The sequence below is a fragment of the Dermacentor silvarum genome, chromosome 8, assembly GCF_013339745.2.
Source record: "Dermacentor silvarum isolate Dsil-2018 chromosome 8, BIME_Dsil_1.4, whole genome shotgun sequence".
NCBI classification, from domain to species: Eukaryota; Metazoa; Arthropoda; class Arachnida; order Ixodida; family Ixodidae; genus Dermacentor; species Dermacentor silvarum.
Window position 1 is genome coordinate 52,653,481 of NC_051161.1, and position 23,239 is coordinate 52,676,719.

General features: G+C 45.8%; 1 protein-coding gene and 1 pseudogene across 1 annotated transcript in view; both read right to left on the reverse strand.

Annotated features, from left to right (window-relative positions):
• LOC119461234 (EF-hand domain-containing protein 1) overlaps positions 1 to 6,182 on the reverse strand; it is a 39,504-nt gene extending 33,322 nt beyond the window's left edge. The window contains exon 1 of the mRNA XM_049672848.1: positions 6,123 to 6,182. Coding sequence (XP_049528805.1) covers positions 6,123 to 6,182 — 60 coding nt within the window. The remainder of the gene's footprint in view (positions 1 to 6,122) is intronic.
• Positions 6,183 to 13,628: 7,446 nt separating this feature from the next.
• Positions 13,629 to 13,808, reverse strand: LOC119462964 (U2 spliceosomal RNA; annotated as a pseudogene).
• Positions 13,809 to 23,239: the final 9,431 nt, after the last annotated feature.

Below are 23,239 nucleotides of genomic sequence, written 5' to 3' on the forward strand. Positions count from 1 at the left end.
ACGGCACTCAGTCAACTTATTAGAATGGCAGGTGCTTATATATATATACATAAAGAAACTTGACACATGGCCAACGGTACACGCATTGCTTCTCATACTATGAGCAACCAACACATTTTTAAGGTGCAGAGAATAAACTGTTCATTCCAGCAATTTGGTGCACTAGACTAGTTAACTGCTTCATTTATCAAAAATAACGAGCACACAAGAACACAAGGTTACAAACAATCCAGAAAATATACCATTTTGATTGCCTCCTTAATGTAAGTACAGATGAAGCTTGTTTTATGATGTCAGTTAATGAAGTATGTGCATTTAGTCAAATAAGAACCTGCCATTCTAATAAGTTGACTGAGTGCCGTAATTTGTTCTTGTTCGTATCTTAACAAAATGTCTGCTTCTAAAGGAGTATTAAGTTGTAGTGCTGTATGTACAGAAAAAGTTTTCGCGATCCGTTTTGAATTCTAGGAACGTGACTTCAGACAATTCTTGTTCATAGAAAATATTAAAGTTTAGTATACAACCTTGCTTAAAATATGAAAAAAGTATGTTCATACATAGATAAATTATAGATGAAACGAATACTATTTTTCTGCATTATACATAAATTTTGCAGGTGAGTTTTACAAGTTACACCCCACACAAGTAAACAGCAATGAAACCGGGAATGAATCAGAGAAAAAAAAATGGCGCTTTAGTTTGAGAGGTAACAATGCACGATTCCTGTTTAACACACCAAATGATTGTGCAATATTACGTTTAAGAAAATTAACGTGATTTGTCCAAAGCAAGTTTTCAGGAGATAAAACACTGATATACTTGCGTTCTGAAACCCTCTTCAAGAAATGAGATTAAAATGTAATTACGGCAGCAGGAAGAAGTGACTTATTGAATGGAGCAAATACTATGTCCTTTGTCTAATTAAGATTTAAAAGTAGTTCGTTAGCAGTCAGCGACTTCGAAAGGTTACTTTCCCGCCTATTAACAATTAGAATCTAAGATGAAGCGTTGCATGATGAAAAAAAGGACGGTCGTGTCACCTGCATATAATAATATGTCAGGCTTTTCAGGGAAATTTACAAAATCATTTATGTAAAGTAGGAAAAGTTTAGGGCCTAAGATTGAGCCTAAAGAAACTCCATATTCTATCTGTGACAAATCAGACTTAACGCAATCTATATCAAAAAATTTAGAGTGATTCTTATAATAGCTATAGGATAGGATAGGGATAAAATAAATCAATTGCGTGGCCTTTAATTCCATGTCGTGGTAATTTAGAAAAAAAAGGTATGTTGTATTTAATAGAATCAAAAGCTTTGCTAAAGTCTAAATAACTTTTTATTGTGTAGTGCTGATTTTCGATATTACAAGCAATTTTATCGCGGATGTTAAGTAGATCTGATTTGTTAGATTTATCTTTTTGCAATCCGTACTGATTCGCTTATACTAACTTCACTTTCTAAAGCTGGCCTCTTATTCTATCGTTCAGAACTTTGTCACTTAATTTAAAGAAAATTGGGACTAGAGAAATTGACTGCTTTGATTGGTCCCGTCTGAAGCTAATCGAAACTGCACGAGCAACTGTTTTTCAATTCACTAATTATTAAAGAAAAATTCACTCGATGTAACAGTACGGAGAAAAATTGTGCTTCTTTCGTTATTACCAACGTTACAACTAACAGTTACATATCATAAAAAAAGTATTCGGCACATAAAGAACTAAATGACCCGGAGTATAAAAATGGCAATTAAACTCATCAGCAAGAGAGCTATACCACTAAAGTTTGCTCACCAAGTTTCATTTCTTGTGGGACACCAGTTAGAGTAGGCCGTGATAAAGTGCTTAAAGTGCGCCAACTTTTTTTCGGGTCGCACGAAATATCTGAATTTTTTTTTGTATAATACACAATGCGTGATTTCTTTAGGTCAGCGTTTAGTTTATTTAGAAACTTCTTGTATTCTTTTAAAAGCTCGTTATGTCTTTGCTTCAAAATTGTTGCGAACCGTTTATTTCACCCCTTTATCCTTTTCAGTAGGTCAAAAGTTAGCCATTATTTTGTTGCTTTCTTGCGCTTCCTCGGTGTCACCACGGCAAATGAATATCCATCAAGCTAGCTCAATAATTTTATCGAGGAACAAGTTATACGGGATACTGCAATCAGAACCAGTCGCATCGAACATTTCACTCCCGTTTATAGAATCAGTAATGCGAGTAGGCAAATCAATATGCGCTGAAAATACGTACAGGTACATGAGGTGAAGGAAATCGTTAAGTGCTGTATTAGGTCTCAGAAGGTCAATATTAAAATCGCCCAAAAAACGGCAGGCAATTTGAGGGTTGACAAGGAATCTAGCAAGAACTCAAGGATGCTATGAAATTCACCACAAGGTACAGAAGGAGGTCGATAAACGACTCCAGTCGACAAGTGGCATTTGAAAAAAAGAAAAAAAAAGAAAGAGAAAAAAAAGATTAACATCTTGACGTCATAATACAATACTCAGTTATGACGGTGTAGTATAAATTGTTCTTTACGTAGAAGCCCACACCGCCACTCTTCTTGTGAATTCTATTAAGCTATTCCAATCGGTAAGTTTCAAATCGCCCTATGTCATGAGCACTATAGAAAACCAAGTTTGCTGGAAGGCTTAAACGTCAAAGTTGAGACATAGAGATGGCAAGCAAATATTCTGATCATCCACGTTATTTAAAGTGCAAGCATTAAGATAATAAAAAGAGAAGTGCGGCTGCTTTAGTTCATTGAAAGCGACGTTTCGAAAAGAAAAGAAATAGAACAAGGGAGAGATTGCCATAATAATGTTTTTTTTTAAATGTCGGTTACGTAGCAACTTTGTGGGCATGACCCTAAGTCATTTTGTTAAGATCGTATTCACTGTGAATTCGAATGACGTTATCGCCTTCTGCTTTCCCCGCCAAAATGTGCCGGTTTTCCTGCCCCCCTCCCCCAAAAATGTTAATAAAGATAAATAAATAAAAATTAAATTAAATTAAACGATACCTCATTTATTTCGCTTTTGTTTGCGCCTGGCAGAGAAGTGTCTTGTTCATGGGTGTCAAGTTGTCAAATATTCGCACACTTGATTCGAATTGCTTCAGCCGATAGCGACACTGAATCCATTGCCCCATTGCACCCCGGAAGTTCATGCAACATTCGATTGCTAATATAAGCCATTCTAACCTGATTTTATGTGTTTTTATGCTCCTGTCTGTGAGTTGCGTTGTTCAATATTTATGCGACCTAACGGCGTTTATGTGTATAGAGGTGTCTTCTCTTGCTATTCTTATTATTCCTGCTATTTATGTTGTTCTCTGTCGCGTTTTGGTATACATCGCCAAGCATATTTTTATTGTGAATTCGTTTTTTTTTCTTTTTGCAAAAAATGGGTTGCCAGCTACACATGTGGGCGACAATATCTGCTGAAAGCCGCCCACTAAAGTTAAAAAATAGAAAAAAAAAAAAACCTCACACTCGCGTGCAACACAATCGGGCTTTGTTCTTCCGAATACATTTTAAAAGGCACGTTAACTTTCAGTAACTGTCGTCGGTGGAGTCATATTTCATAAATAATTGGTGGCAGAAATTGTAGATATATGAAGAACGTCTCTGCTACATTACATTGAAGTTCTGAGTTGTCGATTATTTCATTCTCGCGTTAAGCCGGTTACAACGAGAGAACGTTGATGTGGTCCTAGTTCAAGTAGCCTGGCAGTAGTTTCGGGAAGACTACGTACGAAGGCTCGGGACGGCAGGCTACCAGCTTTTTTTCAGCCAGTGTCGATTGTTCAGCTCGTTGCACGCCCTGCTAAACCCGCTGAGCCAGACCACTCTTCTGGACTTGCTGAACGCTGAACGGCCTGCGTTCTGAACACTGAATTATGTTCAGTGTTCACGCCCTGCGTTCAGTGCAACGCGAACTCAGAAGGCTGAGCGCAGGCTGAATCTCAAACAGCCTCCATCGCACTAGCCCGGTTTCCCATGTGTTCCACGGCATTGCACTGCGGGCTTCGGCTTCGGCTTCATTGGTCCAGTATCGAGACATCTTCCACGCCACTTGACGCGCGATTGTGCAGAGCCGAAGAAGCTAACTTTATAGTCACGGTAACCTTCTATTAAATGTTAACGTGAGTTTTAGTTGTGATTACTTGTGCAAGATATCTCTTCTTACTCCGTGCAGCAAACTTATGCTTTGTAAGGCTTCTTCTAATGCTCTAATGTGTATTATAAACCGCGTGTTTAAAGCTGCTGGTTCCTTCTGGTGTCTACCTACATTGCGCAGAAAACCAAAATGTTCTATGGAACAGCTTTGCCGAAGATCCTTCTAGGTGACGTTTCTGGAGACGGCTATATTATATCACAAATGATCTAGTATACTTATTAGACTTGTTGGCACCTCGACCTAAATAGAGAGAGAGGTCTGAAATGCGAAAGGCAGGGAAATTAACCGAAAAATAACATGCGGTTTTGAATTCCACACTGGAAGTGGGAACAGTAGGAACAGAAAAAAAAAAAAAACGCAATCACAGTATTCGTGACATTGCTGCATATCCTGTTCTTTCTTTCTTTCTTTCTTTCTTTCTTTCTTTCTTTCTTTCTTTCTTTCTTTCTTTCTTTCTTTCTTTCTTTCTTTCTTTCTTTCTTTCTTTCTTTCTTTCTTTCTTTCTTTCTTTCTTTCTTTCTTTCTTTCTTTCACATGTTTCAGACTAACAGATGGGCTAGTAAGTTGACTGAGTAAGGCAGCGTGATTTCCAGTAGTAAAAAGCTGAAGAAAGGAGACCTATAGAAAGGACGCTAGGCTAACAACTGAGCGTCTTTCAAGTCTGATTTCTTCCTTAAACATTTCGTCTTTTTTCTTTCTTTTTCTTTTTAACCTCTGTGAATCATGGTGCGCTTCCTTCCTTGTATACGAAGGCGAATCGGTATCTACGAATCTAAACCAGGAACGGGCATTCTCATGTTGTTACTTTGATAAAATTACCATGTTTAATTATTCACTCCCATAATATCACGGTTTAATGCGCTTTAAGGGGAATAATAATCAGCCTTCTGAAGCAACGCCGCTCACTTAAAAAAAATATAAAAAAAAAAAAAGAACAGTAGAATTGGCTTCGCAGTTGTACATGTCTGTCGTACAGAAAAGCCCGCTTTGAAGGGGCATCGAAAGGGACAAAGACATATAGTGCACGATTCGAGGCTGCTTATTTCATAAGAATAAAACGAAACATTGTTTTAATCATTGAGGCATTTATCGCAAGCTGTGAATCGGAGCCGGGTTGGCGGATTACACGCCATAGGTACTTTTACAGACAAGTACAGGAAAAGAGTCAGCAAGAAAAGATGCGCAGTTGAAACTGCAACCTATGCAGTATTTCATCGCTTGTTAGACAGCAGCTTGGAGAGCACGAAAAACTTAATGCGGCACGCGTAGCATACTTAATCGTATATGCTTACCTAAAGCACAACGAATTAGACGGACCAACAAGGAGAGAGGAGATCACACGGGCTCGGTGTGGTGTGCGTGTTCCGGTTGCTTTGTTCGCTCTGTAGGTAAACATGCAGTCGGTACGTACCGACTGGCCCAATTTTAGTTTTGTTCACACATATACATTTTAGTTTTGTTCACACACACGCCTACCGAACGTGGTGGCCCAGTATCTAGGGCGTTGCACTGCTGAGCACGAGGGCGCCGGTTCGATCCGGATAACGTCGGCTGCATTTCGATGGGAGCGAGAAAAAAAAAATGTTCATGTATTTAGATTTAGGCGAACTTTAAAGAACCCGAGGGTGTTGAAATCAATCCGGAGTCCTCCTCTACGGCGTGCCTCAAAATCACATTGCAATTCTGGCAGTTAAAACCCTAGAACCTAAGAATCTAACTAGAGAAAGAGAATAAAGGAATTAGGCACAGAGGCCAACCAGAATGCGAGCCAGGTTTTCTACCCTTCGCAAAGAGAACGTCGTTAAAATACGAGAAGGAAGAAGGGAGAGGGGAAGTGGTAAAGCACTTGCTATGGCTCTTCGAACACTTAAGCTTGTAAGTTGAAAACGTGCCATCTGAACGTCTAAATACAGCAGACGTTGACAATGACGGTCTCGTCTACTCACCACAATGGGCAAGGAGTATCCCGGTAACATGGGTAGCCTGTCTGTAAGCCTTGCCTCCATATTCGCGCTGACGGAACAGTTCGCACTATTAGTCGAGCTGCCGGAACGGATGGTCGGCACCAGGCATGCGGAGTTGTGATGCAGTGAAGTGGGGAGCTGGGAAGGACGTTTAGTGACGTCGACTTCTTTCTCGAGCCGGCAGTTATTTCTACAAAGGTTTTGAAACACGGGGTCGACAGATGACCAGAAAGGACAAATAAACCGCAAAAAGTTGTGAAGTACACACTCGTTGCAAAGCTTCAGTCAGACGGCAAGCGTTGATTCTAGGCGCACATCAGTTGTTCCCGTAAACCATCTGATGTCAACGCTTCGGCCAGGCCAGTTCTATTCCGAAATCAGAGTTATTTGATGTTGCAATCACAGACCGCCGAAAAAAGCGAATGAACTTCTGAATAAAAGAAATTAGACACCGATATCTAAATCATATAACCCTGACCGTTTTAGGAATAAGAAAGTTCTTCCATCTTTCGTCCAGAATTTCGGGCTCATTTTTCTTCGTGTGCCAGCACTTCGGTTTCGCTGAACGTCAGTGTAGCACAGATTAACATCGAGGAAGCACGGCTCACTTTTTCGACGCAACGAACAGCGAGCGTCTTACACACATCGACACGTGACGCGGAGCCCGCTCCGCGAGTCGTCCTTTCGACCAGACAGGTGCGCGCGCGCACACTGAACTTATTTCCCGCTGCGGAGCAGGCGAGGCGAGTGGGCCGGTCAGCGGGCGCAGTATTCTTTTTTTCTTTCGGAAGCGCCTCATCGGCTTGTATGTTTGGGCCCGGCCCGGACGCGCCGTAGCCATGACGACTCCGCTCTTTTTCTGGTATCGTGTGTGCGTGGTCATGTGTGTGTGCGTGTTAGCGCCAGTGCTTCCCCGCGGCGTTAGTGTGCGCAGATGCTGCTTTCTTTTTCTTGCCGGTGTCGTTCCCCGGTCCCTATACTCTCCTTCTCCACTCGCGGGAAGCGCATCCTCGTCTTTTCCCCTTCCTTGCCCCTTCCTACAGTTCCTCTCTGCTTTCTCGCTTTCCTATCTGTCTCTCGCACTCGCCTACCTCCTTCACCACTTCCTTCTTGCTATCGTAACCTTTCCCCTCACTTCTCTCCTCTTCCCTGTCTATATTTCCCTGCTGTCCCCTACACTCACCTACCTCCCCCTTGCCTACATATCTGTATTCCTTTCTTCTCGCTTGCTACGTCCCCTTTACACTTCTCAACATTTTCCGTTCTCTCTTTTCTAACTGTTCAATAGTTAGAAAACATGTTCGATACCTTTCCCATCCTCTTCTCTCCCATTTCCCCTCTCACTTTTCCAGTTGTTCCCTGCACTTCCCAACCCGTTCCCTACACCTCCGCACTCTTCCCGATGCCTTCCTATACCTCCCCCCTTGCATCTTTACGTGCACCCTTCCCCATTCTTCCCTCACTACCCTTCCGCGAGGAGTACTTTCGCCCTTTCTCAGCAGGCCAGCGCTGTTTGTTCGTCTCAGCTTCTCGCACCGACTGGTACCCGACCCTCCGACGGTTGGGCCCTCTACTATTTGCGGTTTTCTCTTTGCTGGCGTGTCGAGTCGAACCTCGCGTGTCACATATCCGGGTCGCGCGTGATGTCATCGAGTGAGACCGAAAGGATGGGCGGGGTGGAAAGGGTTAGAGCACCAGGCCTGCTCACGTTTCTTTCTTTCTTTCTTTCTTTCTTTCTTTCTTTCTTTCTTTCTTTCTTTCTTTCTTTCTTTCTTTCTTTCTTTCTTTCTTTCTTATATGGCAGCTGACCGTAGAGTCACCTCAGAACACGCGCTATCGTGACATCCCACGTTTGCACCGTGCACGGTGGGATGACCTACGTGCGCGACCCAGTGAAATCGGAGAACAGCACTAATGAAGTGGTTGGCTGGGAGCTTCGCACAAAGTTTCTTTTCTGAGAAAGCTGTACGGTCCATGTAGGAGAGTCATGCCCACGCGGTCGGAGGCAACCGGGGTGTTATGTTAACCTATGGAAGTCGCCTGCAACGGTCTGCCAAGGTCTGCTTTTAACCATGTAATGCGTGTGACCGTCGCGGCGTGTGCATTGCGCAAATAGAGCGGATGTGGTCGATTTCTCGTTCGGCCTTTGGCGGGGGCCGCATGGCACGCCACTGAGTTGTTGACCTGGCGCGGACACGCGTGACAGGAGGACTCTTTGACCCCAGCCGAGTTGCGTCATCGCCTCTTGTAGGCTTAATGACGCCGCTCTTTTGCTAACGCTGGCCTCTGTCCAGGCTGTATATCTTCTTTTATTGGAATCGCTTACTTTCTTTATTCGTCGTATTGACAAGAGGCCTTGAACTTGGGCAATCTGTTGCGTTATGATTGCTCCGTGCGTGCATATATGGGCGCGAACTCTGTTGCTTTATGGGCGCCCGTGCGCTTTTTTTTTTCTTTCTTGTGTGTGTATTTCAGAGCACCACCACCCCCAGAAAAAAAGAAAATGACAGAAAACGCTTCCGTAGAGCCCTTAGTAATTGTATTGCTGTGTCATCTCACTAGGTGGCTATAGGTGAACGGGTGTCACGGGTTTGTGGTGACAGTTGGCCTTACAGTTGTCACGCTACTGTTGCGAAATCTTGAAGTCTATTCGTAACGGACAGACTTGGGTTGAAAGCAGCGGTGTATATCTGGCTTCAGTCTCACAAGCAACATTTCTTCTCTCATGACACGGCCCCTTACAAAAATATTCGGAAAGTTTAGAGAAAGTCTATACACGTTTTTACGGGAGTTAGTAGGATGTTTTTAGACAATGTGTGCGCTTATGGCCTCACACTCACTTTTGTGCACTAATGTCTGTAGACTTTCTGAAAGTAACCCGTTCGGAATTATATGGACTTCACTATAAACTAGCGGAAGCAGACTTGGTAACCACAATGTTTTACAGACAGTGGCTACGTTCCAATACTCGCCTTAGATGGCAAAGTAGACGGCTAAGCGGACAGCGGCCATGTTAAGTCTCACGAAGACGTCAAATTAGACAGCCTCGCGAAGACAGCATCGAAGTCAAGAACGATGCAGGCTACTTTCCTGTCTAAACAAGATGGCGACTGAGCAAGACGCTTGGAAACTCGACCGGAAGGCTGTCTACGCACACGAACACGAAAACGTAGACAGGCTTTTCTATACCCTTATTGTAAGCCACATCGTGTTTTTCATAGGTTCGCAGGCGAAAATGCTTAAAATAAAGAAATAATGTGTGCTTTTCTCAACTTTTTTTTGTCGCCGCGAGGTGGCTTCACGTCGCAGAAGCGCCTTCCAGACGGCTCGAAACGCGTTCCATTACTTGGCCTCGAAGCTTTCTCGGCTGTCTCCTTAGTTGTCTACGTAGACTGTCTTTGAAGCTGGCCAGAATTGGAACAGACCCAGTGTGCTGCCACACCAAAGTGTGCGGGATGCAGGACAGCGGTAGCAGGCAGTGTGCCAGCAGCACAAATTGAAACGCGACCAGAGAGAACTGATCGGGACATCTTTTAAGCCTCATTACATACGAGGTGCAATTTGCACTCATTTCGAAACCGCTTTCTAACCATGGCGTAATTCCAGACGTACGTTTTGGAGATTAAGTAAAGCCACGATTACACTTGCAGATTGATCGGGAAACGCAACAATGCATTGTAGTCGTTTTAGGCTTGATCGCCTCTGAATTATTGCTGACAGCCCATGCAGACTGCACTTCTGGATCATCGCATGGCAGCTCTGCTGAACAACTCCTGATATACTTATCCAGGTGGTGTCTGGACCGACTCAGAGCAGCAGCACGAACCCATTCGCATTTTCGACCCAGAGAGAGAGAAAACAAGAAGAAAGGCAGGGAGGTCAACCAGACAAGTTTCCGGTTTGGTATCCTACACTGGGGGAAGGGAAAGGGGGAATAGAAAGAGGAAAGCGGGCGACCCAGTGTGATAGTTTCGCTTGCCGTGTGGCCTTGACAGGAGTGATAGGTCTACACAGTATTCGGCTGAATGTCGATGATACAAAATACTTAGTATTTCAAGTTGGCATAGCATCTCTGTCCTGTGCGCAACCGTACGAGAAGACGTAGACCCCTTAACTTGCTCTTGCAGCCTATTCATGTTAGAAACAAGATCTCCTACTGTCAGCAGTGAATATACATCCGATCATGTCTTAACCTGCGACCCGTACTTGGCCCATGCTGCCTCAGCATCCCGCAAAATGAAGACACAGTTAACCTTACTGAGGGACAGTATTTTGAATGAGACTTTTGAATGTGAGACTTCTTTCGCGCCTTTGTTTTATCTCTCCGCTATTCTCTCCGTCTTTCATTTCCCCTTACCCTTCCCCCGTCGCAGGGGAGCAAACCAGGAGATCTTCCGGTTAGCCTTCCTGCCTTTCCCATGCTATTTCTCCTTCTCTCTTGGTATGCTGCTGCGTTGTTTCGTGTTTTGTGTATGTCTTGTGTCTGGTGACATGCAACGTACGTATCAGACCATCTCTCATCATTCCAACCTGGGATAGCATGTTAGGCGTGCCGCCAGGCAAACATCTCCCCAATTCATAATTCACACCCAGTGCCGTCAGATATTCTCGCAGCGCCTGCTCGGCGCTGTATCGTGAATAGTTCAAAAGTACATTCAAAAGTAAGCAATGACTCCACCGGGAACATTTAGGAACTTACCAGATATACGAATACGAATTGAGATCCGTGATGCCAACTTGACATCATCAATGCCATGGTGCAAGCGCGAATCTCATAAGCGGGAAACTTGACCTTCGTGCTTTTCTTTTATTTCTTGTTCCTTTCGTTTACCCACTCTGTAGCTGTATATTTTCAGGTAAATGAAGGCGAATACAATTTTTTTTAGCGAATAGTCTATCAGTTTATCGTGATTTAGTGTTCACCTTCAGCGTGCATATAAAGGTCAGACCTGTCTGCCTATTACATATGTGACTATTGAAAGGCTCGAAGGAGAATGTCACTGGCACGTTGCAGTAAACGTAAAGGCAAGGGGAAATAAATAGACAGGGCTGTAGCAACTGTGCATATATCGCCAAGAAAATAAAGGGTGAAGAAAAAAAAAGAGAAAATAGACAAAGGAGTTTACATGGTTTTTCCGTTCACATAACTGCGCTTATCGAATATGCAGGCCGTGTCGCAGGGTTAACGCTCACATTATTCACAACGATCTGAGGTAAGCGAAGAAACGTGCTCGACAGGTATCCGCCGCCACTCTTCGCACGTGCAACTCACTTACGCAGCAGCGTCACGTTTTCTGTTACTTTGACGTTCTTTCTTTCTTTTTTCTTTCTTTCTGTTCATGTAGGCAATTCTGGAGAGTGTCACATGTGACGGGCCGTCAGCGACATCGGGGAACGACGATAATTAAAATGAAAGGGCGCGGCCGCTACGTCGTTAATCAGCGGTCTTTGGCCGCGCCTGACTGGCCAATAGCGGTGATCCAAGCGAATGTGTTCGGTTCGGCGTGCTCTGGTATACTTATACCAAGATCATCTGTGGACTGCATCGTTCGAGCGGGGGTATAGCATGAAGGGTATAGCTCCTTTCTCCGATATGCGTTATGCTTTCGAGTAAGGGTTACGCAAAGAAGGCACGACGCGCTAAGTATATAAGAAACTGGATGACACAGAATAAGTCGCCTTAAGAATCGGATCGATGCGTCCGCATCTCCGCTGCCCAGGCCTCGAATAAGGCAGTAGTTCGATAGACATGGGACGTGATTATCGAAATGGGGATCGTTGAGATTTTGCGGAGTGGACGGCCTATCATTATAAGCGGTTATCGTGCAGCCCACGTGTACCCATAAACAATGCAAGTCTTGCATTTCTTAGGCGTCATTGCGGAGATGTATCGAATGGGTATTTAATGGATCAGAGCTTGGTCATACATGCATAATTTTCTTTAACGGAAGCAAGGGGCTCAGCAGTGGTGTACCACCGCCATTAGAGCCTCCTTCAAATGTACGTGTGCGCGGCATCTATACCTCATTTCGAAAACGCGAGCGCATTTGAGGTTCGCAGATAAATTGGGACAGTGCACATATCTGTATCGCTGAAATAACACGTCGCTTAGACATTTGGCTCTCCCGTAGCCACGCAACTGCTCGCAATTTTATATTAGGCGAAATGTTTTCAAAAGTTGCGCTTTACATGATTCAAACTTGATCTCCGAGTGATGTGACGCTGGTCCGGAGAAGTTACAGCTTGCAATGGCTAATCGATCTGCCTCCAGCGATATCAAGCTGGGGAACTCCGTGCTCTTATATCTCCGAGCTTGTGCTTCAAAAGCTTACGACGGGGCCTCTTAGTGCTCTTAATGCGCCAGTAGATGTCCGTATATTTTTAGAGCGAAGCTGTTAGCCTCTAGCTGGGCGGGATTTTTCGCGGCGTGCTCACCCAAAAAACGGCAGCTGGAAAAAGGGCTCGTGTTTGAGTTTCCGCGTAACATAATTATGCTTTCTCGTATATTCAAATTACAATTCGATGCTATCATGTCTGCATGTTGTGTGTAAGTCGTACTTTACAAATTTGTGATGCATTTTACCTTGAGAAATTCAATTACTTCAATAACGCACTTGCGCTAGGCGGATGGCCTACAAGAATGAGGATTTATGCTGTGGTAACGGTAACTCAGACAGACCTCGAACGGCAGCTGGAAAAGGGCTTTGCCTTTCAGTTTCCGCGTAACAGATTTATGTTTTCTCGTATATTTGAATAACAAACCAAAGCTGTCATGTCTGCAGCTTGTGTGTAAGTCGCACTTTACGCATTTTATGATGCAATTTACTTTTAAACATTAATTTAGTTCAATAAGGCACTTGCGCGTGGCGGACGGCCTAGAAGAACGAAGGTGTATGCTGCACTTTCCCCTTTTCTCTTCCCCCAGTGTAGGGTAGCCAACCGGCCTCAGTCCTGGTTAACCTCCCTGCCTTTCGTTAAATCATTTTCTCTCTCTCTCTCTCTCCGCACACTTGCGGGCGCGCGTGACGTAAATTCGACCGATTATTTAACAGTACCGCGTGAGCGTCGACTGGCCTAGGGTGCCCCGATGGCCTAGGGAGCCTACATGCAACGTAAGACGGCGTTGCATGTAGGCTCCCTACGATGGCCGGCCGGTCAGCGCCCTCTAACGGCGCGCGGTGACGAGATCAGCAAGAGTAGCGCATGCACACAAAGTTCACCGCCCCATTGTCATGCCTGAGCCGCTGTATGTTCCCTTTGAAACGGGGCGGTGGGTTGCGCCGCCAAGGTCTTGTTATTATATTGCCCAAATGTCCTACCTGTCATAAAAAAGAAGAAAAAAAAAGCACGAGGAATTTACATCACCAAACTTTCTGAACCCCTATCGGGAACATTGTTTTTATACGTCACCGTTGTTTGAGGTTTCCCTACTTTTTACAGCAATGGTGTATATGGCTAGTTTCCAGCGGATCGATGTCCGCAGACCAAACAGCGTGGGTCGATCCCGAAAATAGTGCAATACCGGGCCGACCCGTGGTGGAGGTGAAGCAGGCTTCAAGCACTCCGCCAACTTGCAGAATTAAGTTTGATGTCTTGGGTCCACATACAATCCGTATCAGATATTAAGCTTATAAGAACAGATACTACATTTTGACCCGTGCCGGTCATGTCTACGTTCGCACCATATACAAATTCAAATTCAACTTTATTTGCCAGACAATAAGCTGGAAGGTCCGCTGGGCTAAAAGCCGTGAAAACGGCTTGACAGGGCCCAGGTGACCGTTACATGGCAGCAGCTGTACAAGGTGCGCAGGTTGAGATGGTGGATACGCCGTGACAAAGGTAAAGTGAAAACAAGCAGATTACAGAACATATTCATAAATCACACAAATGCACCTAAAATTTCAATGCACAAAGAAATGGATATGGAAATTTACAAGTAACAATATATTTATCAGTCACACAAATGTACAAAAAAATATGAATAATATATTCATAGTTGAAACAGTTTAGTCGATATCATTTACAGATAATTAATCCTCTTCTAGCGCACAATAGAACAAAAGTATGAACGTAACTGTTTTTTACTCCAACTGGTTGTGTTTGCATATGTGTTTAGTATTGTAGGGACGTTGTATGCCGAAGTTTGGTACTTATAGCTTGTACGAAACCGAGGTACAGACCAAATATGGGTGTTTCTTGTGGGCACCGTAATAACACGACGCTCTAGACATGATAAGGCCGTAATGAATTTTAAGAGTTCTTTGTTGGAGAAGTAGAGTGTGTTCAACAATCGATATGGGTAAATGTTGTCAGCCCGTATTATATTGAATTCTTCAAACGCTTTGCAGGTGGTTCCCAAACGTTCGATGTTTCCAATGTAGCGGATTATCTTTTTTTTTGTAGAACAAGAATTTTATTTATATTTGTTTTAGTTGTTGTGCCCCATATCAACGTACAATAATTTAAATGTGAGTTAAACAACGCGTGGTATATTTGAAGTTTAGCCTTGAGCGGCAGCAGATTACGGCAGCGATACACGACTCCTGTTACAGACGAGATTTTTCTACAGAGGTAGTTTACGTGCGCATCCCAATTTAAATTCGATGAAAAGTAAACCCCAAGTATTTCATGCGTATCAACAATATCTATTCGCTGTGAATAAGGGCTGGTGAGTAGTGACTGTCTTATTTTTAGCACGAAATATAACAGCTTTAGTTTTATTTGGATTGATCTTGAGTACACTTCCGTGTACGCGATCCTGCCTAAACAAACTAGTGTCTACCAATCTGATTGTCTTCTGTCTCCTGACGTCATGCTCTACGTAGGCTCCTTTCCTCAGTTCTGCTCTGACTGTGAAATGGGTAGGCCGCATGTTGTATGGTCTGAAAAAGAACAGCGTGCCTACCGAGAACGACGGCGTGAACAGAAAAGGGATTAGGCGTGGCGTCGGCGGTAAGAGACCACCGACGATGAGCGGGCCGCGGACGCCAAGCGTAAGTGTGCTGCCCGCCAGGACCGCGAGGCGGAAAGAAATGCGAACCGTCCACGTGGTCCCGACCCCGCACACGTGGAACGTTTCACAGGAGCGACGGTCGATCACCACATACACAGCTTCGCTCGTAATCCACCTTCACTGAGTGGAATGACACTGAATTTTCTTCCATCAATCTTCCATTCGCCTCTTACTAATCTCGATTGCGAACATGTTTGCTTTCCCCCTGCTCTCGCTGAAACCAAGGGCTTCAAGGAGGCCAGAGGAGCCTAAGTGGACCGCTGGGCAGATATCTTCTGCTCTTTGTGCCGGCCTAGACGTTCTTGGAGGGACTGCGTAGACAAGGAGTCTGACGAGGTTTTTCAAGGAAGTTTTTGCGGATCGCTGAAATTGAGAGCACTAGATGTAGTGGTCCTCGTAGTCGTTTTTCATCCCTAAAAAATCGGACCGCGTGTCCAAGGACAGGTGACATACGAGGTGCTACCCAAAACTTCCATGAATTCAGTCGTAAAAAACAATTTGTTGATCATAACGCCTAATCAGCACTGTCTCCTTCAAAGTAGTACCCTTGAGCATGTATACACCGATCCCAGTGTTTCTGCTACGATGCCATGCATTTGTGGAACTTTCCAGGCGACAGTGTGTTGAGGACCGCCTGCGATTCCGACTGGATCTCTTCAACAGTGTGAAACCGACGTCCTTTCAGCCTCAACTTCAACTTTGGAAACAAGAAAAAGTCACAAGGGGCGAAGTCAAGTGAATAGGGTGGGTGCGGAAGTACTGTGATTTATTTGGAAGTCCGGAACTCTCGAACAACGAGTGATGTGGGAGCGGGCGCGTTGTCGTGATGATGAAGACAGTTATTGTTCATCCACTTCTCCGGACGTTTGCGACGAATGCTCCAATTTAAGCCCCTCAAAACGTCACAGTAAGCTCGATATTCACGGTTTGTCCAGGAAGTACGAATTCCTCGTGGACAATTCCATGTAGATAAAAAGAAAAACAGTGAGAATGGACGTAACATTGCCACAAACTTGACGTGCCTTTTTCGGCCGCGGGGAATTTGGCAAATTCCATTGCGATGACTGCTGTTTGGTTTCAGGATCGTAGCCATAAACCCATGTCTCATTCCCGATTATTACACTGGAGAGGAATGTGGAATTGCTTCTGACTTGTTGCTTCAGTTCTGTACAGACAAAAACACGGTGTATTTTCTGTTCGTCACTGAGCAGTCTTGGCACAAATTTTGCAGAAATGCGCTTCATGTTCAAAACATCCGAGAAAATTCGCTGAACTGTGCTGTAGAATTGTCCTACAATGTCGCAGACATCCTTTATAGTTATCCTGAAATTTCGAACGATAGCCTTACGAAGTTCCGCTATCGTTTCCGGGGTTGTGCTCGTTGACGGGCGTCCAGAACGTTCATCGTCGTCAACACACTAACATCCGACCCTTTTTGAAGCGTTTATGCCATAAAAGCGTAATACTTTGGCTCATGGCGCCGACTCCAAAAGCGCCCTATAGCATACGATGAGTTTCTGCCGCAGTTTTGCGAAGTTTGAAACAAAACTTGATGCAAATACTTTGCTCCTTGAAGTCTGTCATGTGCTAAGAAATGCGCCAAATCAGTGAAACATTGCGTTGCAAAACAACACTTCGCAAAAAAAATACTTCTCCTTAGATGAAGTCGTTTACCAGACTGATATGCAAGGCATACTGCTAGCGACATCTAGAGGCGGAAATGTGTACCACATTTAGTTTGCCCGTGCTTTTCAAAGTCCAGGAACTTTTGGGTAGCACCTCGTATGTCGAGGTTCGCATCTGAGCAAATAAAATCACAGCATATCCACGAAGTGAATGATGATGAGTGGGCGAAGCACCGGGGGATCATTCGGGTAAACCACAGCTACGGACGAGAGATAAAGAGAGCGCGCGTCGGGAACGAACGCCCTGGTGCACCGCAGCGCCCCTAGCTACGGACGATAAAGAAAAACGCCGGAAGCGTTCTCCGGAAGCCGGAAGCTGGCTTCCGGAACCGGAAGCGGAACGGGAAGTGGAACCGGAAGCGGAACCGGAAGTGGAACCGGAAGCGGAACCGGAAGTGGAAACGGAAGCGGAAGTCGGCTTCCGGTTATACTATACATATACATATGTATATATGCGTATACATACATACATAGCGGTCTCCATGCCAACCAGAGCTACGGACTTACGCCATCTAGTGAACACTTCATAAAACTACAGGTGGCTACCACTTACGCCATCTATTGAGCAATTCATAAACTAGAGGTGGCTACATACTACTACTACTACTACTACTACTACTACTACTACTACTACTACTACTACTACTACTACTACTACTACTACTACTACTACTGCTACTACTACTACTACTACAGAGGAGGGAACGACCCACACCCTAAGGAGCTTCGCCCCTAAAATGGTAATGCACATTCATGCCGCACACCATTTCACAATAAAATATTACCCAATCTGGATAAAGTAATGGATGATTTTAGGCACTTAGAGCAAGTACAAGTAAATGAACAAATACATTAGAATAAATATCCGCAAATAGCACGCGCAGCGTCAATCCGTTTATGCGAAGTTTTATTGCGGTAGCAATTATATGGACACTCCAAAGCGGATTTCTGCCGTCGGCTTCGTCGTCGCCGTCGCTGTGAGGTTTCATATGACGTCCACGGCGATGAAATCGTCGCCGCGCTCCGGACGCTGTATGTGCGAGTGAAAGGGCGCGAGGGACGCGCGCTTTCACGGGGAGCGAACGCACGTCGGAGAGCAAACGCGCGTTATGCGCCGTGCTCACTGAAGGGCTGCAGAATTAAGCGTCTCTTTCCTCCTTTACAATCACCATATATAGAGAGCAAACGCGACATCTTCCATCGCGCGAAAGGCAGTGGGGTGACGGGAGGGAGGGAGGGGAGGCGACGTTTAGCTGCGGCACCAAATGCGTATTTATATAAAAACGTTGCGAGTCGAGAAGGTGGCTAAGATTTCCGACGCTGCTCGACGAGTGTCCCATTCTGATCTCGTCGAAAACCTCCGAGCCGCCCCCAGAGGCATCGGCAACAGTTACCAACGCCGCGCGCGTTCGGTGCGAACGTGGGCAAAACGCCGACGACATCGACAACAGTTCAGCGCGTTGCTGGTGCTGCTGCATGTCCAAGTTTATACAGCTGATAAAACTACTATCCTTACTCCGTATAGCTCCCTACTAATTTGCTATCGCAATTTATGCTTCGTCTTTCGGGTGAAACTGCAACAATTTTAGATGCGAAGCATCTTATGCTCGCGGCTATGTTACTCCCTCCCTCCCTCCGCCGTGCGGCGTCCACTTCCGGTTCCGCTTCCAGTTCCACTTCCGGTTCCTCCTCCGGTTCCGGAAGCCAGCTTCCGGCTTCTGGAGAACGCTTCCGGCGTTTTGCCCGAATGATCCCCAGGTGCTTCGCCCACTCATCATCATTCACTTCGTCCTCTCATTCTCCTCCCGCAACGCCGCGATGAGTGCCATGGACAGCGCCAGCGTCAACGCCAGTGTCAGCGCCGTGGACAGCGCCGCGGAGAAGAGGGCTCGAGCCGCTGCCACGAAACGGCAGCGGCGACAGGCCGATCTGAAAACTAATGGGAACTTGAGTCGACCCCATGGTTGCTTCGCATACTACTCAGGGTTCCCCTACGGGAAGATGGTGTAATTTTTTTTATTGGTGTTTGTGAAGAATGCATTGAATCATACTGTCGGTAACTATGACTGGGAACCACGCTCGAAAATGCTCCCCAGCCACGCAGGCCCTCCAAATATATTTTACCACTAAAGTTGCTCGCACCTTGTCTTGCATTCCTTACAAAGTTATTGCTCAGAATTTTGAGAGTGACAGCCCGCAAACAATTGTCATGAAACAAAACACCGACAGCGCATGCCTTTTATGCTAAAGCTTCTCAGGCTTAAATATTAAAGGTGCAAACGAAAATTGGAGGACGCTTAATTAAGCTTCACTTTTAAGAGTGGAATGCGATAGCATTCAGAGATCCCTGACTGCTACTCACGGTTCCCGACGACTGCAGCTTATGAATGAATGAATGAATAAAACATTTATTGAAAGGTATATGTTGTATCAGTTATTGCTGGAGAGGGTCGGGCGGGCCCCTATTCCGGGACTCCGTTGAACAGGGCTGCCACTCGCGCCCGCTCCACGAGGCTCCGCTGGTCCTCGAGACCCGGGCTGGACAAGGCCTCCTCCCACCCCTCCCACATCGGCTGCGTAATTTGCTCTATGCTGCTGTTTGCTTGGCACGACCAAACCATAGGGTACAGGTCAGCCCGACCGCCACAGAATTTACAGGTAGCGTTAAAATGTTCGGGATCTAGTTTGGCCAGCACGGCCGGGCTGCCGTATGACATAGTTCGGAGCCTGCGCAGACGAGTCTCTTCTGCTTTAGTAAGTCCCTTGTGGGATGAGGTAGAGTTTGTCTACGCAGGCGATATAGTTGCAGTATATCTGCGTATATTGTAATGGGTGTTGGTAACTGAATACCGCGGTCTGAGTGGTCGGTAGACAGAGCCCGGGGAAGGAAGGCTCGGGCCGAGTTGTGTGCTAACTGGTTTCCGGCTACCCCCTGGTGACCCGGCACCCAGATGAGCCACTTTCTCGTGGCTCGTGTTCGTACCTGCCATAGGATGGCGTGAGCTAGATGTGAAAGTCGTCCTCTCATGTAGTTCCTATATGCTACCTTAGAGTCGGTAAATATATAGTCCGCAGAAGAGTGTGTTGCTGCAAGGGCGATCGCGGTTTCTTCTACAATCGCTGCATCCGAGCATTTTACTGATAGACCGTCAACTACCTGATTTTGGTGGATGACTGCTACTGTGCAAATCCCTCTAACTGGGCCCGCAGCGTCAACGAAGTAGGCTCCCTCTGCGCTGCTTATGCAACCGTAATGGTTACTGGTAAACACTGGCGGTGAACGCTATGCACGTAGGCGAGCTTTCTGGTGGAAACGCGGCCTCTTGCGTGGGCCGATCCCGGAGGTAGTGCACAACCGCGCCAAAGAAATTGCATCATTTTCAGCTTTCCGTATTTGTTTCGCACTTTTAATATTTCAGTCTGAGAAGATTTAACATGAAAGGCATGCGCTGTGGGTGTTTTGTTTCATGACATTTGTTTGTGGATTGTCATTCTCAAAATTCCGAGGAATCACTTTGTCAAGCAAGTGACACAAGGTATGAGCAACATTAGTGATAGAATTATTGCACGTCATATTAGTGAACATTAGTGCACGTCATATAAGAAGGCGTGGCATATACAAAAAATTACACAATCTTCCCGTAGGGGAACTTTGAGTAGTAGGGTCGACTCAAGGTAGTTTTATCAGCTGTATAAACTTGGACATGCAGCAGCGCCAGCAACGCGCAGAACTGTTGTCGACGCCGTCGGCGTTTTGCCCGCGTTCGCACCGAACGCGCGCGGCGTTGGTGCTTGTTGCCGGTGCCTCTGGGTCGCCTACCGTCGCGCCTCTAACCTAAGCTGCTTCGCGCTATCGCGCGCGGAGCTACAGGCGTTGCCATTCGTTGCGCAATCCGGAGAGGAGTGGAGGAATGCCGAGAGGAGAGGAGATGAGTCTATGAGAGTAGAGGAAGGGGAGGAGGGAGGAGAGGAGATAGGACAAGGAGAGCAGAGGAGGGGGAGGAGGATGCACAGTATAATTGCTATCGCAATAAAACGGTGTTTCCGTTCTGCTGCTCCTTTTGTTTTACGGGTATGTAGGGCTGGTCAAGCTGCCACGAGCATTTTCATCCCCACTTTAACTCCGAAAGACTGTATTATGTTTTGTGGAAATAAAGCATACATACATACATACATACATACATACATACATACATACATACATACATACATACATGCATGCATGCATGCATGCATGCATGCATGCATGCATACATACATACATACATACATACATACATACATACATACATACATACATACATACATACATACATACATACATACATACATACATACATACATACATACATACATACATACATACATACATACATACATACATACATACATACATACATACATACATACATACATACATACATACATACATACATACATACATACATACATACATACATACATACATACCAAGTGCATTTGTGGCGCAGCCTGGTAATGCATTAGGTTGCTGTCCTTGAGGATCACTTTTGACGGATGTTCGGATCAGATAAAGTTTAGGGACCTTTTCTTCAGTGTACTGCGGCACATTCCCGTGGCACATACAAAGCGACATTACGATAGCGGCATTTATTTCATTACAACGCATGCATTCGGCAAGAGCAGCCTCGATTCGAAATATATCCAGTGAGACGACGACGAAGTGTCTGCTTGGCAGAACGTTTTTTGAGTATCTCTTGCCATTTTGTGGAATTATACGTGTACCTCTGAGAAGTCGATTCTTTGTTCGTGGGCGATGGACGCGGACCAACCCGGACGTCTGCCAGATTCGGCGACGTCAGCGGTGGCCGCGTCAAGAAAGCGGACTGGCCCTCACAGCAACTCTGACAGCGAGGACACCCATATCTACTCACTGAGCAGCGAGGAGGCCTCCGACGATGACGACTTCGAACTTGTTATGAGCCGTAAGGCGAAGAGACGCAACACCAGGACCTCTTCGTCCTCGAGCACATTGAATGAAAGACCACAACAGAGGCCTGCGACCAACACCATCCTCTTCGTTCCTGCTGTACCCAACGGGAACATGAAACGCCTCAACAGGCAAACCGTTTCGGTGCTGCTAGAGGCACTGGTGCCGAATGAAATTGTCGACATCAGAGTAAACACGCGCAAGAACGTCCTGGCGATCGACGTTACTCATGCAGCCGCACTGAATACCCTGCGCAACGTCACCGACCTGGATGGAATGAAGGTCCGTTCCCACATCCCGCTGGGCTCTGACATCGTCACCGGTGTCATCTACGATGTAGATTCGGCGATTCCCAGCTCCGACTTGGAAGTTCTTGTGAAACCAGCCAGTGAAGCTGATGTCATCGCGAGTGTTACCCGCCTGGGCAGCTCACGCTGTTTGAAGATAGTGTTCAAGGGAGACTGTCTACCTTCATATGTAAAGGTAGGCCACTTTCGACATCCTGTGCGACCTTTCGTACCGAAGCCACTACAATGCCTCAAATGCATGAGGCTGGGCCACGTGAGAAGCGTTTGCGAGAATGCAGCAGTGTGTTCTCGCTGCGCTGAAACGCACTCCGCGGATGATTGCAGGGCCACTGTTCTTAAATGCTCGAATTGTCATGGGCCCCATGAAGCTTCGTCAAAGGATTGCCCAAACATGAAAAGGGAGCTGGCTGTATTAAAACAAATGGCGAGAGACCATTCGTCTCACCGAGAGGCTGCCAAAACCATCAGAAAGCGGCGATATCGTCGCCGACGTTCGTTGAAGAAAATCAGCGTCTCTACCGCGTCTGTCGCATATCCACCGGCTCCACCACCCTTGCCGCCCAGACCGGTCACGGCTGATAGGAACCAGAATGCTGGAAAAAGTGAGACTGCGGTTGATGCAGCTTGGCCTAGGTTGCCAAGACCACAGCCACCCGCAAAGCCACAGCGCACATCGGCAACCACGAATGCTGAACCTCCCGCCGATAAACTGCCTGAAGAGGACAAACAAGTGATCGCGATGCTTCGATCAATGATGAACGCCATTCGCGTGCTCCTAGGCAAGCTAAAAACGCCGTCAGCTCAAAGTGCACTACAGGTACTGGATGCTCTAAATCCGGTACTTGCAAGCCTTGAGTAGACACCATGGCTCGTCCAATACTGTCATTTCGCACTGAGGTCAGACAAGCTTCGATTTTACAGTGGAACGCCAGAGGCTTGAGGTCCCGCATCTCATCCTTCCGTCAATATGTTTTCACAAATCGGATTCCCATAATCGTTATTTGTGAACCCAACGTACTTACTCCCATCAAACTGTCAGGGTACGAACCATTTTTGTCGTCGACGTGCGAGGAGCGCAGCAAAATTGTCGTTTACATCCGCACGGATTTTACGTATGCCCA